Source organism: Apus apus, chromosome 5 (assembly GCF_020740795.1).
Source record: "Apus apus isolate bApuApu2 chromosome 5, bApuApu2.pri.cur, whole genome shotgun sequence".
Classification (NCBI taxonomy): Eukaryota; Metazoa; Chordata; class Aves; order Apodiformes; family Apodidae; genus Apus; species Apus apus.
Window position 1 is genome coordinate 57,245,783 of NC_067286.1, and position 22,327 is coordinate 57,268,109.

The window sequence follows — 22,327 nt, forward strand, 5'->3', positions numbered from 1 at the left end:
GGATGTCCTGGAGAGACAAGCTGTCATGAGGCAACTCCTTGCAAGGTGCAAGCAGTAACAGCACCCAGGCTTGGGAATGATGCTGCTTGTGCAAGAGTCAAGTGCAAGATGGCCTTTGCTTTTCATCTGTAGGGTAGTACCCCCAGGCTTTGTTCCACCAGCAACTTAAATTACTGATGAGCTTCCAGAATTGATCACGTTAATCTGAGATGAGTATCCAACATCTCCTGTGTTACTTCAAGGTTGAGCCCTTCATTGTGCCCCATTGACCTTTAGACATGGGTAACCCCAGACATAGCTGGGTGTTGCTAATGGATTTGTCCATCACCCAAAGTTTTTCTCCTCCCAGCCCTGACTGCTTCTTGGCCATCAACCCTAAGATAATACTGCACAGGATGATAATCCCATGTCTGCCCAAGAGAAGAACCTGACATTGGTAGAGCAGATCCTTTGTGGTTGGGGAGGGGGTTTTGTGGTGAAGTCGTGGCACAAAAAGAAGGTGCTAGGTTTCCACTAGACTGTGTGACAACGTCTTAGCCTAGCAGAGACCAAACCCTACATTTGGGCTCCTCTGTTCATTGACAAGCTTGTAAATAGGTGTTTTTCTTTTATTTCCCCCCCCCTTTTTTTTTTCTTTCTCTCTCCCTTGAATAGTTGACCCATCCTCAGTTGTGAAACATATTGCTTGGCAATTTCAATTTATTCGTGGTAAGAAAAGCTTCCTCCTTTGAACTTTCAAAGGCCGCCTACATAATGGGAACACAGTTTATCTTCTACATACTCCAGGCAGAAAGGAGAGTAATGCTTTCAGCCTCTTTTGATCCTCAGTGTGAAGGGAGAGGCAGCATGGATTATTTTGAAACATGAAGATGGTGTCTTGAAAAGGACCTGTGGGCTGTATCTGTAAAGGAAAATTTTTGCCAGTGAACTGTCAATTTATGAGCTTATGTATCTCTGGAACTATTCTAGAAAAAAAAACATCTGAAGTGGTGGCCAATGGGTCTGTGTAGCTTTATAAACCACAGCATAAAATCAACCTCCTTTTTTTTTTCCTTTGAATTATTTAATTCTCCTTCCTCTCCCAACTTCCTTTATGCTAACAACTACTTTCTGTCATGTCCCTATTAAAGTAGGGAATGCAAAATTGCAAGGCTGTTTGAGGGCTGCTTTACACAGGGCAGCATGTGGTTCCAAACCACAAGCTGAGTGAGCAGCAGCTGGCAGTAGAATCCCAGCTACAGCTCTGCAGCTGGAGCCAGGGTTTAAAACGTGGCCAGTAAAGCATGTGCTCTTGACTCTTATGGATAGAGGCAGAAGCAGCTGACAAAACTGAAGCTTAACCTCAGCCCCTGACCTATCCTTGTGTCTCTATCACCTCTGGATGAAAGAACAAAAGCTATTTTATTTGCTTCTCTTCAACTATTATAAAAACATAATTATAACTATACCATGCATAAATGGAGATGTATTCTTTTTGCTTGTTGCATAAGCAGCAGCAGCCCAAGGCACTGCCAAAACACAGTCTTGTTTTGTGGGAGACAAAACAAGAAGCAGTGGATAAGCTCCTTTGGGTACCAGTTGTTGCAAAGAAGCCCTGAGCTTTCAGTGAGTGCTCTTTGAGCAGAGAAAACGATAGAAGTCTGGCTCTTCTAGGGAAAGTTCTTCCATGAGAAAATTTTCTGTCCTGCAATGACTCTGGAACCCACTTTGTTTACTTTAAGCTTTTGAGAGAAAGAGTTTACTTCTCCTTTATGTATGTGTAAGGAGGGAGGTTTTACCATTTTCCCTCAATTTGTAATGCTACAAGTATTTCCTGTTGTGGGATGTGTGTCAGTTAGACTTGGAGTGGTGAACAGCTGGAAAAAAATCCCTGACCTCATGGGATCTGAGTACATGGTGGAGCAAGAAAGGACCAGAGCTGAAGTCTTCCAGTTATAGTCAGGACAAAAGTCAGAACTTAAAGTCAGTTCAGATTTACCTGAATTGCAGGTGATTTGCAGACAATTTTGTGGTTGGCGTTTTGCAGTCTGTCCTGCCAAAAATATTCCACTTCCTGTGAATAATGAGGCTAGAGAGGGAGAAGAGCCAGTATTTGGGAAATGCAGCTATGAAAGGCAGCAGAAGGAGGTGGAGCCAGTGTCTTGCAGCAGAATGTAAAAAAGACAAAAGGAAGAGAAAAATCCTTGAACATACTAATTATCATGTAAAATTTGCTGCTGTTATAACTGCAGTCTAACAGGTACATGATCTTGTCTGACCCTGCTGTTTTTTCCTTTTGGCCATGTGGTTGACTTCTGTGAACCTGGTAGATTTATATTTTATGTGTAAAAGTATTTGCTTATCCTCTTCCTAGAGACCAATACTTATCGCACCCCTCTTTATGGGCAGCCCTCCTGGTGGGGGGAAGATGATGCAAATAACAAGGAGGACAGAAGGCAAGAGGAACATTACCCAGGTAATGGAGGTGATTTGGAGTTCGAGAAGACTGGGGCAGGGACAAAATTTCTGCACAATTTTCTGTGAAGCCTCTAATTACCACTTTTTTCCTACTTGTATTTGCACATTCCTATGTGTAGATTGCTGCCAATGAAACCAGAATAAGGGAAAACTAAAATGTTTCCCCTAAAATATTTGAATGTTAGAAATGGCAGTTGAGGAATAATTCAATATGTATAAGAGAGGCCTCACTAAGCTTATCTGAAACAAGTTGAACTGCAGTGGTGTATCTGTGATTGTATTCAACCCACCTGAATAAAACATCCACTGTGTCTCCCAGAAGCTTCCTAAGAGGCATTTTAAGAGCTGATGCATTGACTGGATTTGATTGATGTGGCAGCAATCTGTTTCTTGCCTCATCACCCTTGGAAGCCATTTAGTCTTGCCACTCCTGTTGTTGTGAATCTGTATGCATGGAAGATGCATTTTCTCCCTTGTGCAGTAAACCTGATATTTCTATCAGGCACAAAGAAGTTTTTTATTTTGATGAGTGTGCAGTGTATCTCTTCTCTAGCAAAGAAGGATTATGGTTAACAGCCCTTCTAAGAGGCTGAAATAAAGAAGCCAAGAAGTTTAAGTACTCCTGAGAAAATGTGGGTTTATCCCTAGTGATATTACAGAATTAGGTGTTGATCCAGCAAAAAAACATACCTGTGATCAGCTTTGCACACACAAGCTTTTCCTTTGAACTGCAGAAAGTTGAGCAGGTGTGCATGTAAGGGAATTCAGCAAAGTAAACCAGGTTATCTTCCTTCCACATCAGCCTAGGCATACAGAAACCTTAAAATGCCACCAACCACATAATCTCTGCCAAAACATACAATGGAACGTGGATTTGTGCTCAGCTGTCTCTTTGGGGATCAGTGGAAGAAGGGACAAAGTGAATATAACAAATGTTGATCAGACCTCAGCAGTGCAGTAAGCACCGAGCTCAGTGATGAGGCCAGAGTGCACATCTCTGTAAAAGAGAAGCTGTATTTTTTTCTTCAATCCATTTCAGCTACTGTTTGTAAACTTAAGGTTTTGTTGCCTTTTTTTCTCCCCCTCTTGCAGAAAGATCAAAAGAGATAACCCAACATGAAGAGGAACTGAATGGTAATATTTCAGCTTACAGAGATGCCCAAGAACAGTCTGTGTTTGCCTTCCGGAGAGAGCCAAGTTACTTTGAGATTCCAACTAAAGAATTTCAGCAGCCATCAAAATCTCCAGAAACGCAGGTCCATGAGATCCCAACAAAGGATGTCGATGCTGTGGTAGCCCCCGTTGTACAAAGTCATGCCTCTTTCACCATTGAGTTTGATGATGGTACCCCTGGTAAAATAAAGATAAAAGACCACGTAACAAAATTTTCACTCAGACAGAGAAGACCATATAGTAAGGAACCAGCTCATACAGAAGTGATGTCAGCGGAGAGCAAAGTGGCAGACTGGCTTGTCCAGAATGACCCAAGCTTGATGAGACGACAGTCTCCAGGAGACGATGTGTACAGTACAAAGAGTGACCTGCCGGTTCATGTGAGGACACTTAAAGGTGAGTGGATGTCTTATCATGTGGACACAGTTCTCTGTTGGCCATGCAAATGCAGCATAATAAAGGGCGAAAGCTCTTACCCTGTCAAGGAGAACTGGACTTCATTATCTCTGCTCCACATTTGCAAGATGAAACAATTTCTTTTATGACTGTTAATGGTTTTGAATCTGGCTAGCAGGCTCTTCACCTGGCCCTGAAGTCATGTGTGATGCTGGCCTGGGGACACTCTAATCTGGTTCCTCTACATCTGTAATGCCAGCTCAGCAGTAACAATGATTGAAAAAAAGGATTTTGATTTTGAAATGTCTAAAATAATTTCCATGTGGTCAGGCAGGCTGGTAAACACAGTAGATTTTCTTCTCTTGGCTTCTGCTAGCTGAAGGAATTACTTATTTTTAGCTGTAGTCCAGAAGAAGTGAAGTGTGATAATCCTGATGGCTGTAATGACCAGAGGTCCTAACATGGAAGCTGGTGATAAAGTTGAGATATGCATGATTACCAATGGAGGAAATTGTTGTGGTCGCAAACAACGGTTTCTTTTCTTAAGCCTCTGTGAAATCCTGCTCTTATGGAAAACTTCAGGGTTTGTGAACTTGTGTCCTGTTAAGTATGTTACTGTGAGGAATTCTTTGGGTATTTTCAAGGGTCTGAAGTGTAGTTTGGAGCCAGGTCCTTAGCACAGCTGGTGGGACAGACTTGCATGATTTGAATATAATTTGCAAGATTTGAGCTTTCTTGCATGTGTCTCTTGGGCCATGCACTGAACAGCTAGGAGGAGACCACTGATTCCTGTATTCTCACTACCTTGAAGGCCTCTGGAAAAGCTATTGTTTTGAGCTGCAACTTTAACTGTTGAAGGCATATTGAAGGTTATCAGACCTATTTGCTTACTTGTGCTTGCAGTCCTTAAAAGAGAGCAGTACCTTCTTTTCCCTTAAATAAGTATTTTCATGATCCTTGTTGGAAAAAACATCCTTGTATCTTGAAGAGTTTTACCTGTTACACCTCCAACTTACTTGTTTTATGTACAGCTTTTTGAGAAGTCCCTATGGTAAAACAGTCTCACATATCCAGCCCTGGGGTTTGGCATAGCATGGAAATTGAACTGTTTTTTCACCATTGCATGTTTGTAGTTCTACGCAATAAGGGACAGTGTTGAGATGCCTTGCCTGATTACTTAGGGTCTTATTCTCAGTCTACTCTGTGTGATGGAGGGTTTGGGGTGTTTTTTGTGGGGATTTTGTTTGTTTTCTTTTTGTTATTTTGATACTGGATTATGTTGACTCACTGGAGAATGTTGTCAGGGACAGAAATGTGCCTCAGTAGTTTTGCTTTTTCCCTTTGGAGAAAACTAGAGAGAGTCAGCTGCTGCTCATCCTTGGAATACCCTGAGCAATGCACAGGAGTACTAGATAGACTGCCTTTGCCTCTTTATAGTCCATGGGAAGAAGCTGAGGTAATTTAATACGTAATTTGCATATCAAGAATCAAGTCTTTGGACACTTGATTAAAAACTATAGTGTTGGTGGCCTGAGGACTTTATCCACCTCTGCTTTGGCAGAGGACAGGGTATCATTTGTTTGTGATAGCTGTGTAACATGTTCTTCTGGCAGGGCTAATTTTGAAGATGTCTTGGAGGCTACTGCTGGCTGCCTACCAAGTCTGGGTCTTCAGGATCAGAGACGCCCACTCTCCGGGTCCACTAGTAACATTTTTCACTTTCAGGAGCAATGTGGTGAACGCAAAGCCTGATATCAAGACTAGAGAGTTCAGGCCTTAGCAGCATGGAAGGATGTGTATGGTGTTTTGCTGGGGTATCCATGGGCATGGTGGGTGTTTTTCCTTGTGTCCTCACTGTTTTTCATTCAATAGAGTTTTTAGCCAAGACCCTTTAATTTAAGAACTTTCCCTTCCAAGGATGAACCTTATCAGCCCTCAGGACACAATGCAAAGTTTGCTGACTTTCTTCATCAAGGTGTTAGGGAGCTCTTTAGAGGGCTGACTCCTGGGTTGAATGGATCTTGTATTAAATTCTAATCTTTCACAGCTAACTCGAGGTAATAAATGGTCTTCACCCATCTGTCTGGAGAACTTGCAAAGTAGGTTTGAGCAGTTTTTCTTTCAAACACGTGGTATTTTAGCCAGTATATCTTGCTGCATATTACAGTCTAGAGCGCAGAGACCTCTTTCCCCGTTCTCCCGATGACAGGTTCCTGGTCGTTGACTGAGTCGTGTTGTGTGCCTTCACACCCGTTTCCTTCTCCAAAAAAAGGTTTGTTTTTTGTTTTACTTTTAACTTTCTGTTTTATTTTACCTTACTTTCTGAGAGTCCTGAACTGAGGTGCTGAGGGGCAGGCATCACTGGTACATAGAGAAGGTTGTAAAGATGGTTGTCGCTAACATAAGTGGAAACAATTATAAACTTTAAGCTAGTGAACTCAGAAGTAATGTTTAACCTTTTCTTGGCTGGTGATAGGATGATGTTACTCATGGGGGTGGTATGCTGCAATTCTTAAATCTTCAGGAAAAGTAAGGAATCCTGTAAATTCACTTTTCTGGTTTATTTGCCCCTTTCAGAATGGGGTCAATGTGGGTGCTCAGAGGTGCATGCACTCATAACACACTGCTCTGTTCTTTCACCATGGGGATTTGGTTTCATGGGACGAAGTACGTGAGGTTTATTTACTAATCTTGCAGAGGTATTTCTGCTCTGTAACACAGAGAAACTGATGGGGTGATCTTGGACTACAGTAATGGGGCAGAATTGCAAAATAGTGTCATCATTTTTACTGAATTGGAAAAAAAGAAACAAAACATTAGGTGTCTAAAACAATCAGCATTACAAAATCGGATATCCTTGGGGATGAAATGATTTCTTGAATTGGTTTTTAATAACTTGAGAGCCAACCAGTTGTGAAAAGTGGGGTCAGGAGGCAGCTGCCTTCTCTATTATTTCCTCTGATGGGATGCAATCCCTGTACCACAGCAGATGTCTTTGGAGTTGTTTAGTCCTATGGGATTTTTTTTTTTTTCTTTTAATTGAAATGATAAATTTCATCTGAGAGGTAATGACAGGGCCACAGCAACGAAGAATACGAAAGTCAAATCTGCATACCTTTTTCCAGGCAATAGGCACGAGGACGGGACGCAGAGCGACTCTGAAGACCCTGTGGCACCCAAGGCAGAGAAGGAGACGACGACGGGCAGCGAACGTGCAACAGAGCAGACGAGGCTGCAGCGCCAGATGAGGCGCGATCCCCACGAGATGCTGCACAACAAGCAGGCCTTCGTCATCGAGTTCTTCGAGGACACGCCGCGGAAGAAGCGCTCACAGTCCTTCACGCACAGCGCTCACTCCTCCCAGAGCGACACCGACCCGGGGCTGAAGACCAAGGTTGAAAAGCGCAAGAACACGTCTCCAGCAGAGAAGCTGGGAAATGCGGTGCCACCATCCCACCCTGGGACCCAGGCAAACAAACCCAATAACAGCTCCTCTGGGACCCAAAGAGCTAGCTCCTTCAAGAGGGAGAAGACAGAGGATCGAATCAACTCTTCATCCTCTTCTGCTTCCAAAACGTCAGGCAAAACTTATGGGAGTGTTGGGAGGAAGTCTAAAATGGCTCAGGATTTTATGGCCGAGTACCTGCGAGAGACTGCTCAGTCTGGGAAGCCGAGCACTGAGAAACCGGCACCTCTGCCCATGCCGGCAGCTCCACACGTGGTTATATCATCAGAACCAGAGTCTACCTCTGCACCACCTCCCGAGGTGAAGTCTGCCCAGGGCAGGAGGAACGATGAGGAAGACAGCGTAAGCGAGACAGGCACATACACCATTGAGACGGAGTCACAGGATAAAGAGGTGGAAGAAGCACGAAAAATGATAGACCAGGTATGTGCTGCTTTTCTGTGCTTTGCCAGTGAGCTAAGGGGTGAAGGCTTGGGCTTCTGCTTCTTGTGCTGGAGGTCCTAACTTGATGAGCTGTTGCTGTGATGGATTGCTCCCTTTTGAACTGGGTGCAGCGGAGGGTTATGGTTAGGGGTGGAAAATCATCCTGGGTGACCTGTGTTAAGGATAGGCCTTGAAAAAACTGGTCGTAAAAAAACCTCCAATAAAACAACAAGCAAACAAAAGACCCACATAATGCAACAAGGCAAGGCTAGCCCACAGCAAAGAGCTGCCTTGCTTCTAAAATGGGATTTGGATGCAAGAGTGGGCTTGCCATCTGTTTAGAGGAAAGACAATAGCAGAATAGAGATCAGGCTGATCCTGCCGAGAGCCATGGCTGGGAGTGGCTCTGCTCTCTAGAGCTGCTCCCAGGCCTCTGCCTTGGCAGTGCATCACCTCCTGCCTGCTGTTACAAAGACAGGAGCTGCAGAGCATCACTGACATGGCATCCCATGGTAGGCCGAAGGAAATACAGGTCAAGGGCTGGTGGTGTTCTTGATCCTTCACAAGCCTTAGTGGTAGGTGGTTCTGTGGCTGCGCTTAATTAGAAAGGGAGTGCTTGCTGGCAAGGCAAGTGGCAGCTAGTTGAGGTAGCAAAGGGTGTGGTCTAGGGCAGAGGCAATCCTGGGTGGATCTGTGCTTGCTTGGATTTTGCAAAGTGAATGATAGCCTAAAAACAAAACCCTAGAGATGAGGAAGAGGCTTGAAAAAACCCACCCAACTAAGCAGCTGCAGGGCAAACCAAAGTTTGGCTAATTTTCGGGTTTAACTTTCACCTGTGGTCTATTATAAAAACAAAACTTGCAAGTTGCTGTGAAGATTTAGTGAAGCGTAAGCAGGAGGATGGTGAGGTTTAAAGGAAGCCTTAATTGAACCTGGCATTAGAGCTTTTTATACAGTGTTTTCTGAGCTTAGATCTAGCTTCCCTCTTTTGTTTGTTTATTACTTTTGTTGCTTACATCTTTTTTGAAATGAAATGTGATTTGAAGCTTTCAGGGCAGGGTGTTTTAAGCCACAGCAAGGCTGTAGTCCTGACATAAGATGGTTAATTGTTCTGGTGGGGAAATACAATTATTTCTGGTGAGTAATCTTGGCAGCCGTGTGACTTGGGCAGGCAAGCTGGCCAAGTTCTGCGCCTGACTCTGCCACAGACTTGGTGCAGTGCAGATCTGCCACTTGAGAAGTAACTAATAGCTGGACCTCACTGTTTCTGTCCAAGAAGAAAGATGATAGGAATTCTGGACTTGCTGCGGTTTTGATGTGACTTTGCTTTTTATTCCCCCATCATTGCAGGGACAACCTCTTTTCACTTGTGCCCTGTGATAGGAGGAGGTGCAATGGATTCAAACTCAAGCACATGAAGTTCCACCTCAATATGAGGAAGAACTTCTTTGCTGTGAGGGTTACAGATCACTGGAACAGGCTCCCCAGAGAGGTTGTGGAGTCTCCTTCTCTGGAGTTTTTCAAGGTGTCTGGATGCCTTTCTAAGTGATCTGCCCTAGTTTTTGGTCCTGCTCTGGCAGGGGGGTTTGGACTTGATGATCCTCTGAGGTTCCTTCCAACCCCTAACATTTTGTGATCGCACACACACTTTTTTTTTTAATAGAAGTGAGTGGAGAACTTTATGGCTATCTTGGCCCAGCTTAGGTACCATCCGTGGTGGCATCTTCCTCTGAAGAACAAGCCCTTCAGAGACATGAATCTTGGTCATCCCCCAAGGAATGCCTGTGTATCTCCTGAGGGAATCCGGCCAGCTAGCTCATATGCTCATGTGTCTCTGAGGTCCTTAAGTTTCCTGACTTAATCCTAAATTTTTCAAGGCTGAAAAGAAACTTGTTTTCAGTGCAAGTTACTACTCTTAAAAACAGCACACTGAAATAATGAGGGTGAGAGTAAAGGTGGACATGAGTGGGATTCTGTGGATAAGTGTATTTAAAGCTGCTACTGTGGAATAGAGAAGAAAATTATTTATTTAGCTGGTAAGGGAGTGTTGGCAAGTGTTTCTTGCCTTTTGGGATCATAGTTTGTGACTAATGCTTCATGGATTTGGATTTTGGGCTAATATTTCCCTGTGTTCTGGGTTTTTGATCTTTCCTATGCAAACATCTTTTCAGGTTTTTGGTGTTCTCGAGTCACCTGAATTTTCCAGAATCTCTTCAGCCTTTAGACCAATAATTAAAGGTGAAAAAGATGACTCTGGTTCTCATCAGCATCTAATCAGTGAAAATGGGACTAGTCAGAAGTCACCCTTGCTCCAGGCACTTGCCTCAAAAGCTGCCAGTGGGTCTCAGGCTGATGCACAGGTATGGGCAGTCCAGGTGGATTTGTTGGGGTGGTGGAAGTGTAGATGGGTTATCTGTCTGGATGGAAATGTGATGTGTAGATTGATTTCCATTTTGAGGAGACTGAGTGATGCGTGTATGAGAGGAGAGATTTTTGTGGCTTTACAAGCCCTCTTTTTGACATTGCCTTCCTCACCTTGTTGTAGATGTCTGCAGCATCTCAAGGGAGTCAGAAGTGGGTGTCTAGGTGGGCGAGCCTTGCAGACAGTTACTCTGACTCTGGATCTGTTTCTGGACAGGGTGATGGAGGTGTAGGTAAGTCTCATCCTGACATTACTGTTTGAAGGTGGCTGAATCTAAGCCAGGGTGATATGAGAAGCAGGAATTAAGGGCTTCTGTGCATCTGGCTGTGACTTATTTTCTGGTTTAGCTGATTTATTTGGGGATGGGAAGGACAGAGGGAATTGTTTCCAGTGCAATAAAGATGAAGAGAGCCTCTGGTTTGCATTTCAGAGTCATCCAAGTAGTTCTTAAATGTTATATTGGACATGACTGAAGGGCAGCTGGGAAAGGAGAGTGAATGCAAGGGCCTTGGCTGTTAACTAGCCCTGAGTAGTGATTCTTTAGACTACCTTATGATGCCACATGAAAGCCCTTTGCAAGTTGTCTTGAACTTAACTGCTGATTTGTGGGGGCTTTTTGTATGTCTGCTTCTCCTTTTCCAGCTGTGCTGAGAATTTTAGGCTGTTCTAGGGTTTGCGGTTGGGGGGCAGGTTTGAAGTGTGGAGATAAGCACAGAAAAATGGCTAGAAGGAGAGGAGTGGGAGGAGATCAGGCTTCCACTGTACTTGACAAGACAGTTTATAGGCCCCCATATCTCATATGTGAGAAAGGAAGGACAGTGCTTTGTTGGCTTTTGTAAATGTTTTCACCCTTTTTTGGTTGGAAATATTTGTTATTACCTTCAATGCCATCAACAGTGATAGATAGACTCAGTAAACATTAGAAGAAACCATTGTTTTGAAGGTCACTGCCACTGTTTTCACACTATGTGAGAACCTGACTCCTGTAGCATTTGAAATATTACCATAGTCAAATAACCAGTTATCCTGGTATTTAAAGGCCATATCAGGTACGAAGTCCTGGCCGGCGGCATGGGAGATAGAAGAGCTCTCTTTCTATGAAGTGTCTCCATACTGATAATCCCACCCACGCTGAGACCGTGAGCTCTGATTCAAAGCCTCTTCATTGTTACAGGGTATTTTTCCTGAGGCTTTGCTGTGGGATGTGGTCATAGGAGAACTTGTACTGTGAAAAATGCCATCTCTTAGTCAAATGGGCTGTGTTGTGTAGAATGGTACTTAAAACACTGCATCGCTGTGATGGTTTGTCTGATGGCTTTTCATCTCCTTCCTGTGGCCTGATTTATAGTAGACTGATGCCAGCTGTTAGCATCTAAATGTGTGTTTTGGTATGGAGGGGCAGGTTATGGGAGAATGAATGCCTCGACAGAGAGAAGGTGTTAAGTACTCTGATCCAGCAAAGGAATTAAGTATAATTTTACCCTAAGTGTTTGTATTGATAAACCTGAGGGACTGAGTAGTAGCCAGATCCTATTGATGTTCATATTACATAAAAGCTTAGTTGTCCTGTAAGTGCTTTTGAGGCCTTGTACCGTACAGGATGAAGCTCTTCCTAAATTAAGTATACAACAGTTGATTCTTGTCTACTTAACTCTCTTCAGAAAGCAGAGTAGCTCCAAAACCTGGGGAACCAGAAAATGCTGTGCCCTTGAGAACAAGACGCCTTCTTCCCCAGCTCCCACCAAGTGATAAATCAGACAGTCCCACACCCACAGTCCTGGTCTGCCAGGAGTCCTACTCTGAGGTTACCAAAAGAACTGTTGTGAGGGACCACTGTGTGGATGCCTATGGTGATTCCAGCAGCCGCCTCTTCATCCAAGAAGACTTGGATCCAGATAGCCTCAGCGACGCCAGCAGATCTGACGATGGCTTCAGCACAGAAAAAGGCAAGAAATACAAAGAGAACAATAAAATGCTAGAGCAGATGGGGGAAGACACAAAACTGGAGAGCCGGCAGCCAGGAGCCTCCCGGATCTCAAATGTGAAAGCTGTGAGTGAGTCAGTTTCTGCTTCGTTCTACATTGGTGATGACAGCAATGACATGGGGATTCCCTCCAAGCTATCTCTGAGTGTGTCCCATGCTCGAGCAGACAAAGATGGCAAGGATCAGGAGTTTTCCTTCAAGTCTGCTGGCACACCAGTTCCTGGAAAGCCACCAGTCAAAGATGTTACTGCTTACATTAATGCAGCTGGAAAAATGGTTATTTCTCTTCATCAGAGTCTTCCTCAAGATCAGGAAAGCATGGCAGGAAAGGAAACATCCTCTTTTGTTAGACAGGAAAGTTTTACCAAAGATAAATCAAGCAATGGTGTTCCTCAAAATAAACTCCCTCATATTTCAAGTCACCCGCTGCTTAAAGATTTAGAGGCTGTTCGGTCAACCCGTATGGACTTGGGTCAGGAGACTCATCTTCTCCTTAAGGACACTGAAACTGCCTTGGCAGCACTGGAAGCCAAATTACTTGGTCAAAGCCAACATCTGGAGCCCTCAGAAACTGCTGGTCAGCTGGAGGACTCCTTATCTGGGGACTCAGACGTGGACACTGCCAGCACAGTCAGCTTGGTGAGTGGCAAAAATGTCCCAACAAGCGCCCCGAAACGCAAAGCAGTTGCGAGCTTGCAGAAGGAGAAATCTTCCTCCACACCATCCATCCAGGACCAGTGTGGGCAGCCGAGCGCTCGGGACAGGCTGACAGAGAAGCGGAAAACGCAAGCACCGGAGGCATCAAACCGCGCAGAAGCTGCAAAACGCTTCCAGATGAAGCGGAGCGCTGGGGCCCGAGGGTCGCTCGACTTCACAGACGACGAGAGAAGCTCGAGCCTGCCCTACTCACTGGTGCCCGAAGCAGTTGTGTCTGACCATGAGCACTCAGTGAACAGGCCGGCTCCCAGACGGAAACCTTTTACTCAGGGTGCCAAGGAGGACCACAGCAAAACGACCTCGAATGTGCAGAAGATCCAGCAAGTTCTCACCCGCTCCAACAGTTTATCCACCCCGCGGCCCACGAGGGCCTCAAAACTACGTCGTGCCCGGCTGGGAGATGCTTCAGACAATGAGTGCATCGATACAGAGAAAACATCCTCTAACCCTGACACTGCTGCTCCAGGGTCCAAGCAGTCTGCGGAGACAAAGAAGCTCTCCCGGTTGGACATCCTTGCCATGCCAAGGAAACGGGCAGGTTCATTTACAGTGCCCAGTGACTCAGAGACAGCACAGTCAAAGACAACTGGGTTTTCGGGTCGGAGTGTGGAATCTTATAGGAAGACAGGTATGTTGGAGGTGAGAGCTGCAGCGAGGAAAATGGCAGCTGCTGCTGCCTCTGCAAAGCAACCTTTCAGCAGGACCCGTTCAAGCAGTGTCAAGTATTCCTCCTCATCCAGTAAGTCCTCATGCTTTATTGTTTCTCCCATACTCCCCTATTTCTGATTTTTAGGCTGCACATGATGGCCAAGGATTGGTATTTCAGTAATATGAGCGCTTTGTTGGTGAGTACAAAAGTCTGCATTAATGGCTGGTATGGAGGTTGACATTTCCTGTGGGTTTGAAGACAGCAGAGCATCTCTCCTACCCAGTGAGATGTTATTGTGGTGTTGTCCGTGATGATATTAGAAATAGCCATTTTTCTTTTTACCTCAGTGACTTTGCTTTTTGAACAACCAGTTGCCAATTAACAGGAGCATGTCAGACATTTTTCTGTTAAAAAAGTATAATGCCTTTCCTAATGCTACAAGGAATTCTGTTCTGCTCTTCTTTGACTTCTAGGAGTCAAAGTTTGCTCCAAAAAAGCTTATTATGGTGCTGATGACAGCTGGTGTCCAAGGTGGCAGTTTTGGTGGCGACTGAAACAGGAAAACAAGAAATAAACACTCCTGTGTTTTGAGGGCTGTTCCCTTGTTCTTCCTGTAAATGTAAACATGGGGCTAAACACTGCATGTTGATTGCCCCAAGTGGTTCCCTTTACTGTGTGTTTCCATCCACATTTGCCATAGGTAAGGCAGGTACACAGTTATGTTTCCCATGTGGTGGAGGTTTGGGGATTGTCTTGCCCCCTAGCTGTGCACTCAACAGACCCTTGCAATATTGACATTTGCCATGTTGAAATCAGTCTTTTATTAAATGGTGTGGACAACGCAAATGACCAATGTGAAGTGGTTATTGATAAATATAGATTGTTCCCAACACCTTTGCTTTAAGTCTTACTCTATGCCCATACGTTTAGACCTACCATGGATATGATGGCAAAACAGGTGTTTCCTTAGATTTTTAGCAATGTTGTGTGGGCAAGGAATGGGAAGAACCCCTTTGGCAGGGTGTCTCAGGCCTGTTGAGAGGGATCCAGTTTTCACCAGATCTGTGAATGGAGTCTTAGAGTTCTAGGTTGTATCCTTTTTGTATACTTTAATATCATTGAAATAATTATCCTCCTTGCACTATTGCATGCTAAAAACGGTATTTGCTGCTTGTTTTGATCTGGATTGTTTTAGTGCATCCAGCTTCCTTTTTATTTTAATGATTTTTTTTTTCCTTGCACATTTGGATATGCATGTAATTCAGAATGGGAATAAGCTAAAAGAGTATGTTCAGTCTTTTTTCTTGCCTTTTTTGAGATGGTGCTATTACTGATTTCTTGTTAAACAGTAACAAATTTTAAACAAAGTAATGTGGTCAGAGTTTCCCAAGCAGGAGACACTTTGCACTTCCTCTGCCTTTGGACCACAGACTTCAAATCATTTGGAGAAAAATGATAAGTGTTGGCCAGTTCTTGGTTTAAATGAATTGGTTTTTGATTTCCAGAGCTTTGTGACAGCATGCTAACACCTTTCTTTGTGCGTAGTTGCAGCAAATTATGCTAATCCTTCTTTTTAATTAGTTGCTTTTGAAATACTAACCTCCTAATTCCTTGATAAGATTGTGGACCTCACACAAGCTCTTAAGTGTACTCATGTACTTCATGCTTCATCGTGCTGTGCCAAGTGTGTGATGCATGTTCCTATACTAATGCTATTATAGTGAATCAACACCTAGCACCCCCTTCCTGGAACAAAAGTGAAACCTTGATAAACTAAACTATTGCACTGTGCCATCAAGATATTTTTGAACATGATACAATAACCCTTGAAAGCACTGAGTGTCAAGCCTTGGGAGTAAGGAGGCAGATGTGGCTGATTTATTCAAGGATTTCTTAAAGTGTTTAGCTAATCACAGCAGTTTCCAACTCTCCCAGTGGGAGAAAGTTAATCTTGCTGCCAGAGGAACAGAATGAAATATCTGGCCATGAGACAAGAAATGTCAGGAGATTATTGGGCCATCTGAAGTAACTTTATGTGAAATGCACAGATAATAGCAGAATACTCCAAGTTATCAATTCTAAAAGCTAAGGATCTGTCTCCCCTTCTTTGTGTACCTGTTTTGTTTACTTAGTATAATTTGAATGGTATGGAGGGAGCTGATACTGATTTCCCTTGCCATACAGGGATTGAAAATCAGGTTCTTAATTTTAAAAGTGCTGTTCAGGGGCAGGGTGACTTGATTCTAAACCTATGTTTAAAATAAAATAACAACAACAAAATCTGTACCGCTAGAATATGAGCAGATTTTTTTCTGTATATATATTTTTTAATCCTAAACCAAGACATTTTTATAGCTATACCTGAGATAACAATGGATAGGAGTGGTTTGGGTTTTTTTACTATACAGTAACCATAGTTTCTACCTGCATCTTAAATGCCAAATTCATTATTTTTGTTTGTATGATCTATGATGCTGGCTTAACTTGCTTGCACTGGTTCAGCATTATGATAATCTTGGTAACACAGTGAAGCTTTTAGGTGGTGTCATTTTAAGTAACTTGCCTGGCTCTGTGTTTGGTGGGTCTTTATTCTCCAAGGAAGGGTGGAAGGGAATGAAGCAGTACCCATAGAGAGTATAGTGAAGCAGCAAACACTGGGAGCCCAGTTTTCAAATAAAGACATCTTGGTGCTTCTCGTGCAAGGAGAGGACCTGGGTGTTTACAGATCTGCAGAACCAGTTGGGATAAGTGGACAGCTTCTACTTGGCTCCAGGGGTTGGAGCTGGTCCTGACTGTGTAAACACTGTTTCTTGTAGTGTCATTAATGGTGAATTGTGAGGCAGGTGGCAAACGTGGAATGTGAACTCTTGGAAATAACACCAAACACTATAGTCTCTTCCTCACTCAAACCCCCCTTCTTTTGCTTGTATTTGGAGCTCATTGGAAAGGTGTCTGCAGGCTTGAAAACTGGGCTCTTTAGAAAAGGACTTCTGTGGGACTATGAGGAGTCTGAAACTCATGCTACTTATTCACAGAGCTTCTGTGCATGGAAAGCCAAGTCTGTGATAATAATTTAGTACACAGGAGTTGTTAACACAGTCATTTTGCTTTTCCATTGGAATTTCCCACTCCAAATTTGTAGAATTGAATGGGAGCCATGGAAGTGCTCAACTGTGAAATAAACTCTGAGTATGTGCTGTTTGACTTAAAATCTGCACAGAAACTCTCCTTTCCTCCTGCTCTTGGGCTAGTTTTATGTTACCTTTTTGCCCTTTTGTAGTTATTCTTTACTACTTTCCTTGGTCTGAAACCAATTCATTTTTTATAAGCATCAAGGCGGAGACCACAGGGTTCAGATTACACTTCTACTTCGGAGGATGAATATGGCTCAAATCACAGCTCCCCTAAACACAAACGCTCCCATACTTCAACAGCCACACAAACCCCAAGGATACGTGGCTCTGGGCTGAGCAAGCAGAGGCACAACGGCAGAGAAACCGACGATGATGAAGATTTTGATGACCACCCTGACCCCTTCAACTTCATGGCGCAAACAGCAGAGATAGCAGAAATAGCCAGGTGAGGTGGGGCTTTATGTAATGACCCACATGCTGAAAATGGGTTGAGTTATTTTTTCCTCGGTGTTCAAATCAAAGCCAGGTGTGGCTATAGAAGGAGAAGCGCTCTCCTGTTGTTTGTGTGCCCCCCATCTTCTTCATATCTGAATATTGACCTGTTTAGGCTTTGGGGGGGTTTCATGAAGCTTTACAGTCTGTGCTAAGATATGCTGGTTGTACCTTCTCCCTAGAAAATGCCAAGGCGCAGTGCATTGTATCTTGGTTTGTTTCTTACCCAAGCTGTGGATGGGTCTCCCTTTGTAGCTCAAAGTCTGTCAAAAGATGTAACTGTCTATACCTGCTTATCTCTGCCTTCTGCTGGAAGTCACAGTGTGTGCACTGTGCACGGACTGGCTGGTGTGAACTGTCCTAATTCTCTGCGGAGGAAGTCACATGGATTAGTGACACTGAATATGTAAACTGCTGAAGCTGCTTTGCCTGGAGCTGATGAGGGAGCAGGAAGCAGTTGCTGCGGGTCAGAAACCTCCTCACTTGACAAAATTTAATCCAATCAAGAAAATCTGTCTGGGCTCTGTGTACAAATGAATCATTGCTTAGGTTGACATCCCTGGGTACGGGACCTGTTATATACTGGTGGTCTGATGGTTGCCTGGAGGACCTCAGCAGTAAAGCAAATAGATTCTTTTTTTAAACAGTGGCATTTGAGGTTTGACATCTCTAGTATGCAACTGTGCTATGCCAGCTTTCCAGAAATACTGGTCTTCCATCGTACTGGCCATTCTTGAAATACTTCTGACTGAGGAAGCCATCTTCTGTCTGCTTCTGGTCAGCATTTCCACATGACCTGTATCACTTGCTGCACTGATCTCTGAGGGGCTTTTCTTGTGTCTGTCAGTCTGCTAGAAACTGTGCCAGCCTTCAAACCAGGCTGTGTTACCTGCACCCCACGAGGTGTGAGGGTGGGAGATGCCGGCTCCCCTCCTAGCAGCTCCTGGCGCGGGGGAGCGCTCTGGGTTGCAGCTGCTATAAATAAATGGTTGCGTCAGACTTGTCTGGCACTGCACGTTGCAGGGCTTGGTCACAGAGTCTGCTTCATAATTGCAGTTCTGATTTCTGTTGCTGGTCCCAAATTAACTGGGAGGGGTTTAGAGGAGTCAGGGAGAGTTAAAAGGGAAAATGCCACTTGTTTACAGTAAGTGAATCACATAATGAATGCATTTGGTGACAGCTCTATCCAAACCAGTACACATAGGGGGCACCTTAGGCAGGCAGATTAAACTGCTTTTCATTAGTTCAATTATACATCTTTTTTTGAGGAAATGTTTTGATGAGCTGACAGTTTTATTACATTGCTTGGTTTTTTGAATTAAAGAAGAGAGTGTTTTTCAGCTGAAGCCTATCTAGCTGGAAGATTATTTTTTTTCTCTTAGAAGATTTTCTTTAGAATTACCACAACAGCTACTTTTGGTCTGAAGGGTTTTCTTAAGATAAGCCAGCAACAATTCAGATACTTAGAAACTGTTTTTGAGATCTAGAGCAAGTAGAGCAGAGTGCTGCCATCACTGAGTATTAACCGGACACCTGTCAAGGGGCTTGAGGTTTCAGCACTTGGTTTCTGAAAACAAGATCCCTCAGGTATGCTGTGCTTACCCTGGTGATCCCTCAGCCTTTCTGGCCAATGTGGAGACATATTTTGGTGTACAGTCTATAAACCACAAGGAAGAAGGAAAGATAATTTTTTTTTTTATTACTTAAGTAACAAAGAAAAGAAGGGCTTTTTTCCTTCTATGGACTTTTTAAGGGAAAATGAAGTCCCAAGAAGAAAAACTGACTGTGTTCTGTAAGAGAAAAAGAACACACTGGAGTGGATGGGTGGGGGAGCAATAGCATAAAGCTTTATGGATTGTCTCCCAATACTTTCTGGTAGTTTTTAGTTACTATAATCTGCGTTTTTATCAAATCTCTACTTTGAAGCTGGCTTCAGGAGGGGAATGGTTTTATTTTGTGTGCAGCCAGTGTTCCTCAGCACCCTGCCAAGGCACCCCAAAAAAACCTGCTCTCTTTAGCCTCTGCTGAGTTTAATAGTTTCAACAAACTTTTTGTGGCTGCTCTTTTATATTTTATGGATTTGAGGCTTGTTGTGTCATATGTCCTAATGGTTTTGCTGCTTGCCCTGTGCTTTAGGCTCAGCCAAACCTTGGTGAAGGACGTGGCCATCCTTGCTCGAGAGATTCATGATGTTGCTGGAGATGGGGATTCACAGAGTTCATCAGGGACAGGACCAAGCACCTCCCTCAGCTCTGTGCCCAACACTCCTGCTTCCACCATATCAGCAAGAGAAGAGGTAAGATTCTAAATGACAGAAATCTCTGCCTGTGAATGTTAGTAAGTACACAGGGCACAGATGTGGTGGGAGACCAGGGCAGCACTGCAGCACTGAAAAACCCTTATCTCCTCCTAAGAAACACTACCAGAAAGATTGACTGCAGTTGATTTAGGGTGCTCTTTATTTTGCCCTGCTCTGTGCCACAGCCAGGCTTGCAAGAGGTGGGAGTCGTCATTTCCTAAGGATCTCCTGGACTCTAATTGGACTTTGGCCCCTGAAGCTTGCATCTGAGGAACAGGGTGGGGGCAGGGGGGCAGGCTGTGTGTGTGCTTCTCTGCTGATCCAGGAAGCCAGAGCCTCCCTCCTGGTTTCAGACAAGGCTCTGGCTGCACATTCTGTATGAGCTGTGTATTTTGTACTTCTGCTGGGTCCTTTCTGCCAGGGCTGTTGAAATGCTGTGCAGATGTTACTTGAATCCCTTCCCTCCATCTGTGTATTGATGGGCTGGGGCAGGGACACTGCTCTCCACCCAGAAAGGAGAGCAAGGAGGAAGGTGGTTAGCTTGGAGAGGGCTGTCCTCCAGCTCTTCAGTGAAGCTGTGGCTTCTTCCTGAACTGTGTAATTTATTTACACTGGAGTGGGGAGGAGAGAGTGGCTCACCAGTGCTGCAATGCAAGGACTCAGCTCAAACTTGGCTGCAAAGTCCCCAGAAGGTTCCAGCTGTTAATGCAAAATTGCCTTTGCTGCTGTTTAAATCCAAATTCCCTCCTGTCCACCAGCACAGGCTTAAAATAAAACCCATCAGCTCTCTGACTGCTGTTCAGATGGGCCTCTTGGTCTTCTGTTGTCTTTTACTGTTATGAGAATTGCAAACCTATCCTAAGTAGGGTTCAAACTGAGGACCAAACCTGTTACCTTGCCAAGTGAGTACTTGAAGGCTCTGTGGCCCTCCTGTGATCATCACTGAAGGTGCAAAGCAGAAGTTTAGGGAAATACCCAGAAAATCAGGCAAGTGTGGCTGTGCCTGTGCTAAACCCAGGTCAGTTGCAGCCTGCTCAGGGAGGGATTTTTTCCTGAGGCTGTTTGGAGCTGCAGTGCACAAATGTTTCGCAATAACTTCAGGCTCTGAGATAAAGTGTTTTATTGCTTTGTTTCCTTGTATGTGCCACACCTGCAAAACTACTTTTTGTATTGTTCTTTTTGAGCTGTAAAGGTAGCAAATCTACCCTGCTTCTGACTTGCTTGCAAATGAAACATTTGCTGTGGGTTGGTAACGATCAGTATTCAGCACCTGCTTCCTTCTGGAAAATTGACATATCTACTTTTTTGTCAGTGCCACTGAAGGGTACAACCATAAGTTAGCTCATACCGAGGGATCTATCCTCTGCTACTTAGAGGAAAAGCAACTGGCAAAATACAATGTTCCCACTTTGTGGAAAATGATGAGATCCAGAGCACGCGGTTGTGATGCTGAATGGCAGGATCACAAAGCCAGGGTTACCTGGACCCAGGCAAATTGAGGGTTTCTCAGGGATGTGGCTATGCAGTGCTGCTGTGTGGGACATGCCAGTCTGCCCCCCTGCAATAGTCAGGAGAGCAGCTGTAGGGCTCTGCCGTGCTGTAGGTAATAATGCTCCTAGCAGTCCCCAGTGCTAGAGCAGTTTTTGAGATCTTACAGTGGTGTAAAGGAAGAAGAACTGGTAGGAGCCTATGAAGACAGATTAAGAGCCATAACCTTCAGTGTGTTTAGCCAGTGGTGGCAGAAGCTGCCATAAAGGCTTTTAACTAGTTTCATTCTAAATAGGGGTGGATGGCACTGTGATTTCAGCAGAGCCAGTGTCTGGGAGACCATTTGAGTTACACCCAAAATGCCACCATGCATCATTGGAGCTGCTTTATGTTAGTGATAGCCAGGAAAAGGTTAAATCAGCCAGACTTTTTACTGGTGACGCTGAGATGGGGATCTCAATCCTGAATAGCTCAGGATCCTGAACAGTGCATCTTGGGGATCGTGTTATGAATGGGAGCACTATAAACTGATGGGGGTTTATGAAACACACTTTTGTCTTTGGAAGTGGACTAGAGTCAATGGACATGCTTCCCTCAGTCAAGGTGCTCCTGAATCTGTGCTAAAAGAATTATTTTGGCTTAATGAAGGAAAGTTGCTAAGAAATAAATGAAGATCAGTGTTTGTGGGTCTCAGCATTGAGTTTTGTGTTTATTAAACAACTTTATATTAAATATTCTGGGAAAGGACATAGCTATGAGAAATAGCTTCTTTCATTATAGTAGAAATGTATTGAAACATCTGATAAAAGGCAGTATGTGAATAAGAAATGTTTGCTGTGTATGATTGTCTCGTCTACTGCTCTGGCTCTTACATTGTTGTATGCCAGTCTGCTAGCTTTTGATTTTCTGCTACTACATATTTATACCTATTGTAATAAAGTGGGAGAAAATGCAGGAAAAATAAATACTGATTCTGGAATCACTTCTGAGGGTTTAATGCTGTACTGGAAGCTTCACTTTGGACCAGTGTGTGGCACAGCGTTTCTCAGCCTCAAATGAATTGCTTTTCAAATTACTTTTATTACAAAGCTTGGTTAAAGATTTAAATAATGAGTGTTCCTTTAAAAATCAAGATGGAGCCTTAGATTTAAACCTTACTCTTCATGTTCTGTCCTTTCAGGTCCAGTGATGGCTTGGATGTTTACGAGGCAGGTTTTCAGTTTCCCC

General features: G+C 44.0%; 1 protein-coding gene across 5 annotated transcripts in view; it reads left to right on the plus strand.

The window, feature by feature from the left end:
* Positions 1–22,327, plus strand: part of CEP170B (centrosomal protein 170B) — a 60,201-nt gene that overhangs the window by 27,285 nt on the left and 10,589 nt on the right. For 3 of the 5 annotated variants that reach the window (XM_051621358.1, XM_051621356.1, XM_051621359.1), the window contains exons 3-11: positions 2,354–2,455; positions 3,550–4,026; positions 6,236–6,298; positions 7,152–7,915; positions 10,087–10,275; positions 10,461–10,569; positions 11,999–13,777; positions 17,017–17,266; positions 19,450–19,609. In XM_051621358.1, coding sequence (XP_051477318.1) covers positions 2,354–2,455; positions 3,550–4,026; positions 6,236–6,298; positions 7,152–7,915; positions 10,087–10,275; positions 10,461–10,569; positions 11,999–13,777; positions 17,017–17,266; positions 19,450–19,609 — 3,893 coding nt within the window. The remainder of the gene's footprint in view (positions 1–2,353; positions 2,456–3,549; positions 4,027–6,235; positions 6,299–7,151; positions 7,916–10,086; positions 10,276–10,460; positions 10,570–11,998; positions 13,778–17,016; positions 17,267–19,449; positions 19,610–22,327) is intronic. The other 2 variants (XM_051621361.1, XM_051621357.1) reach the window with 1 other exon arrangement.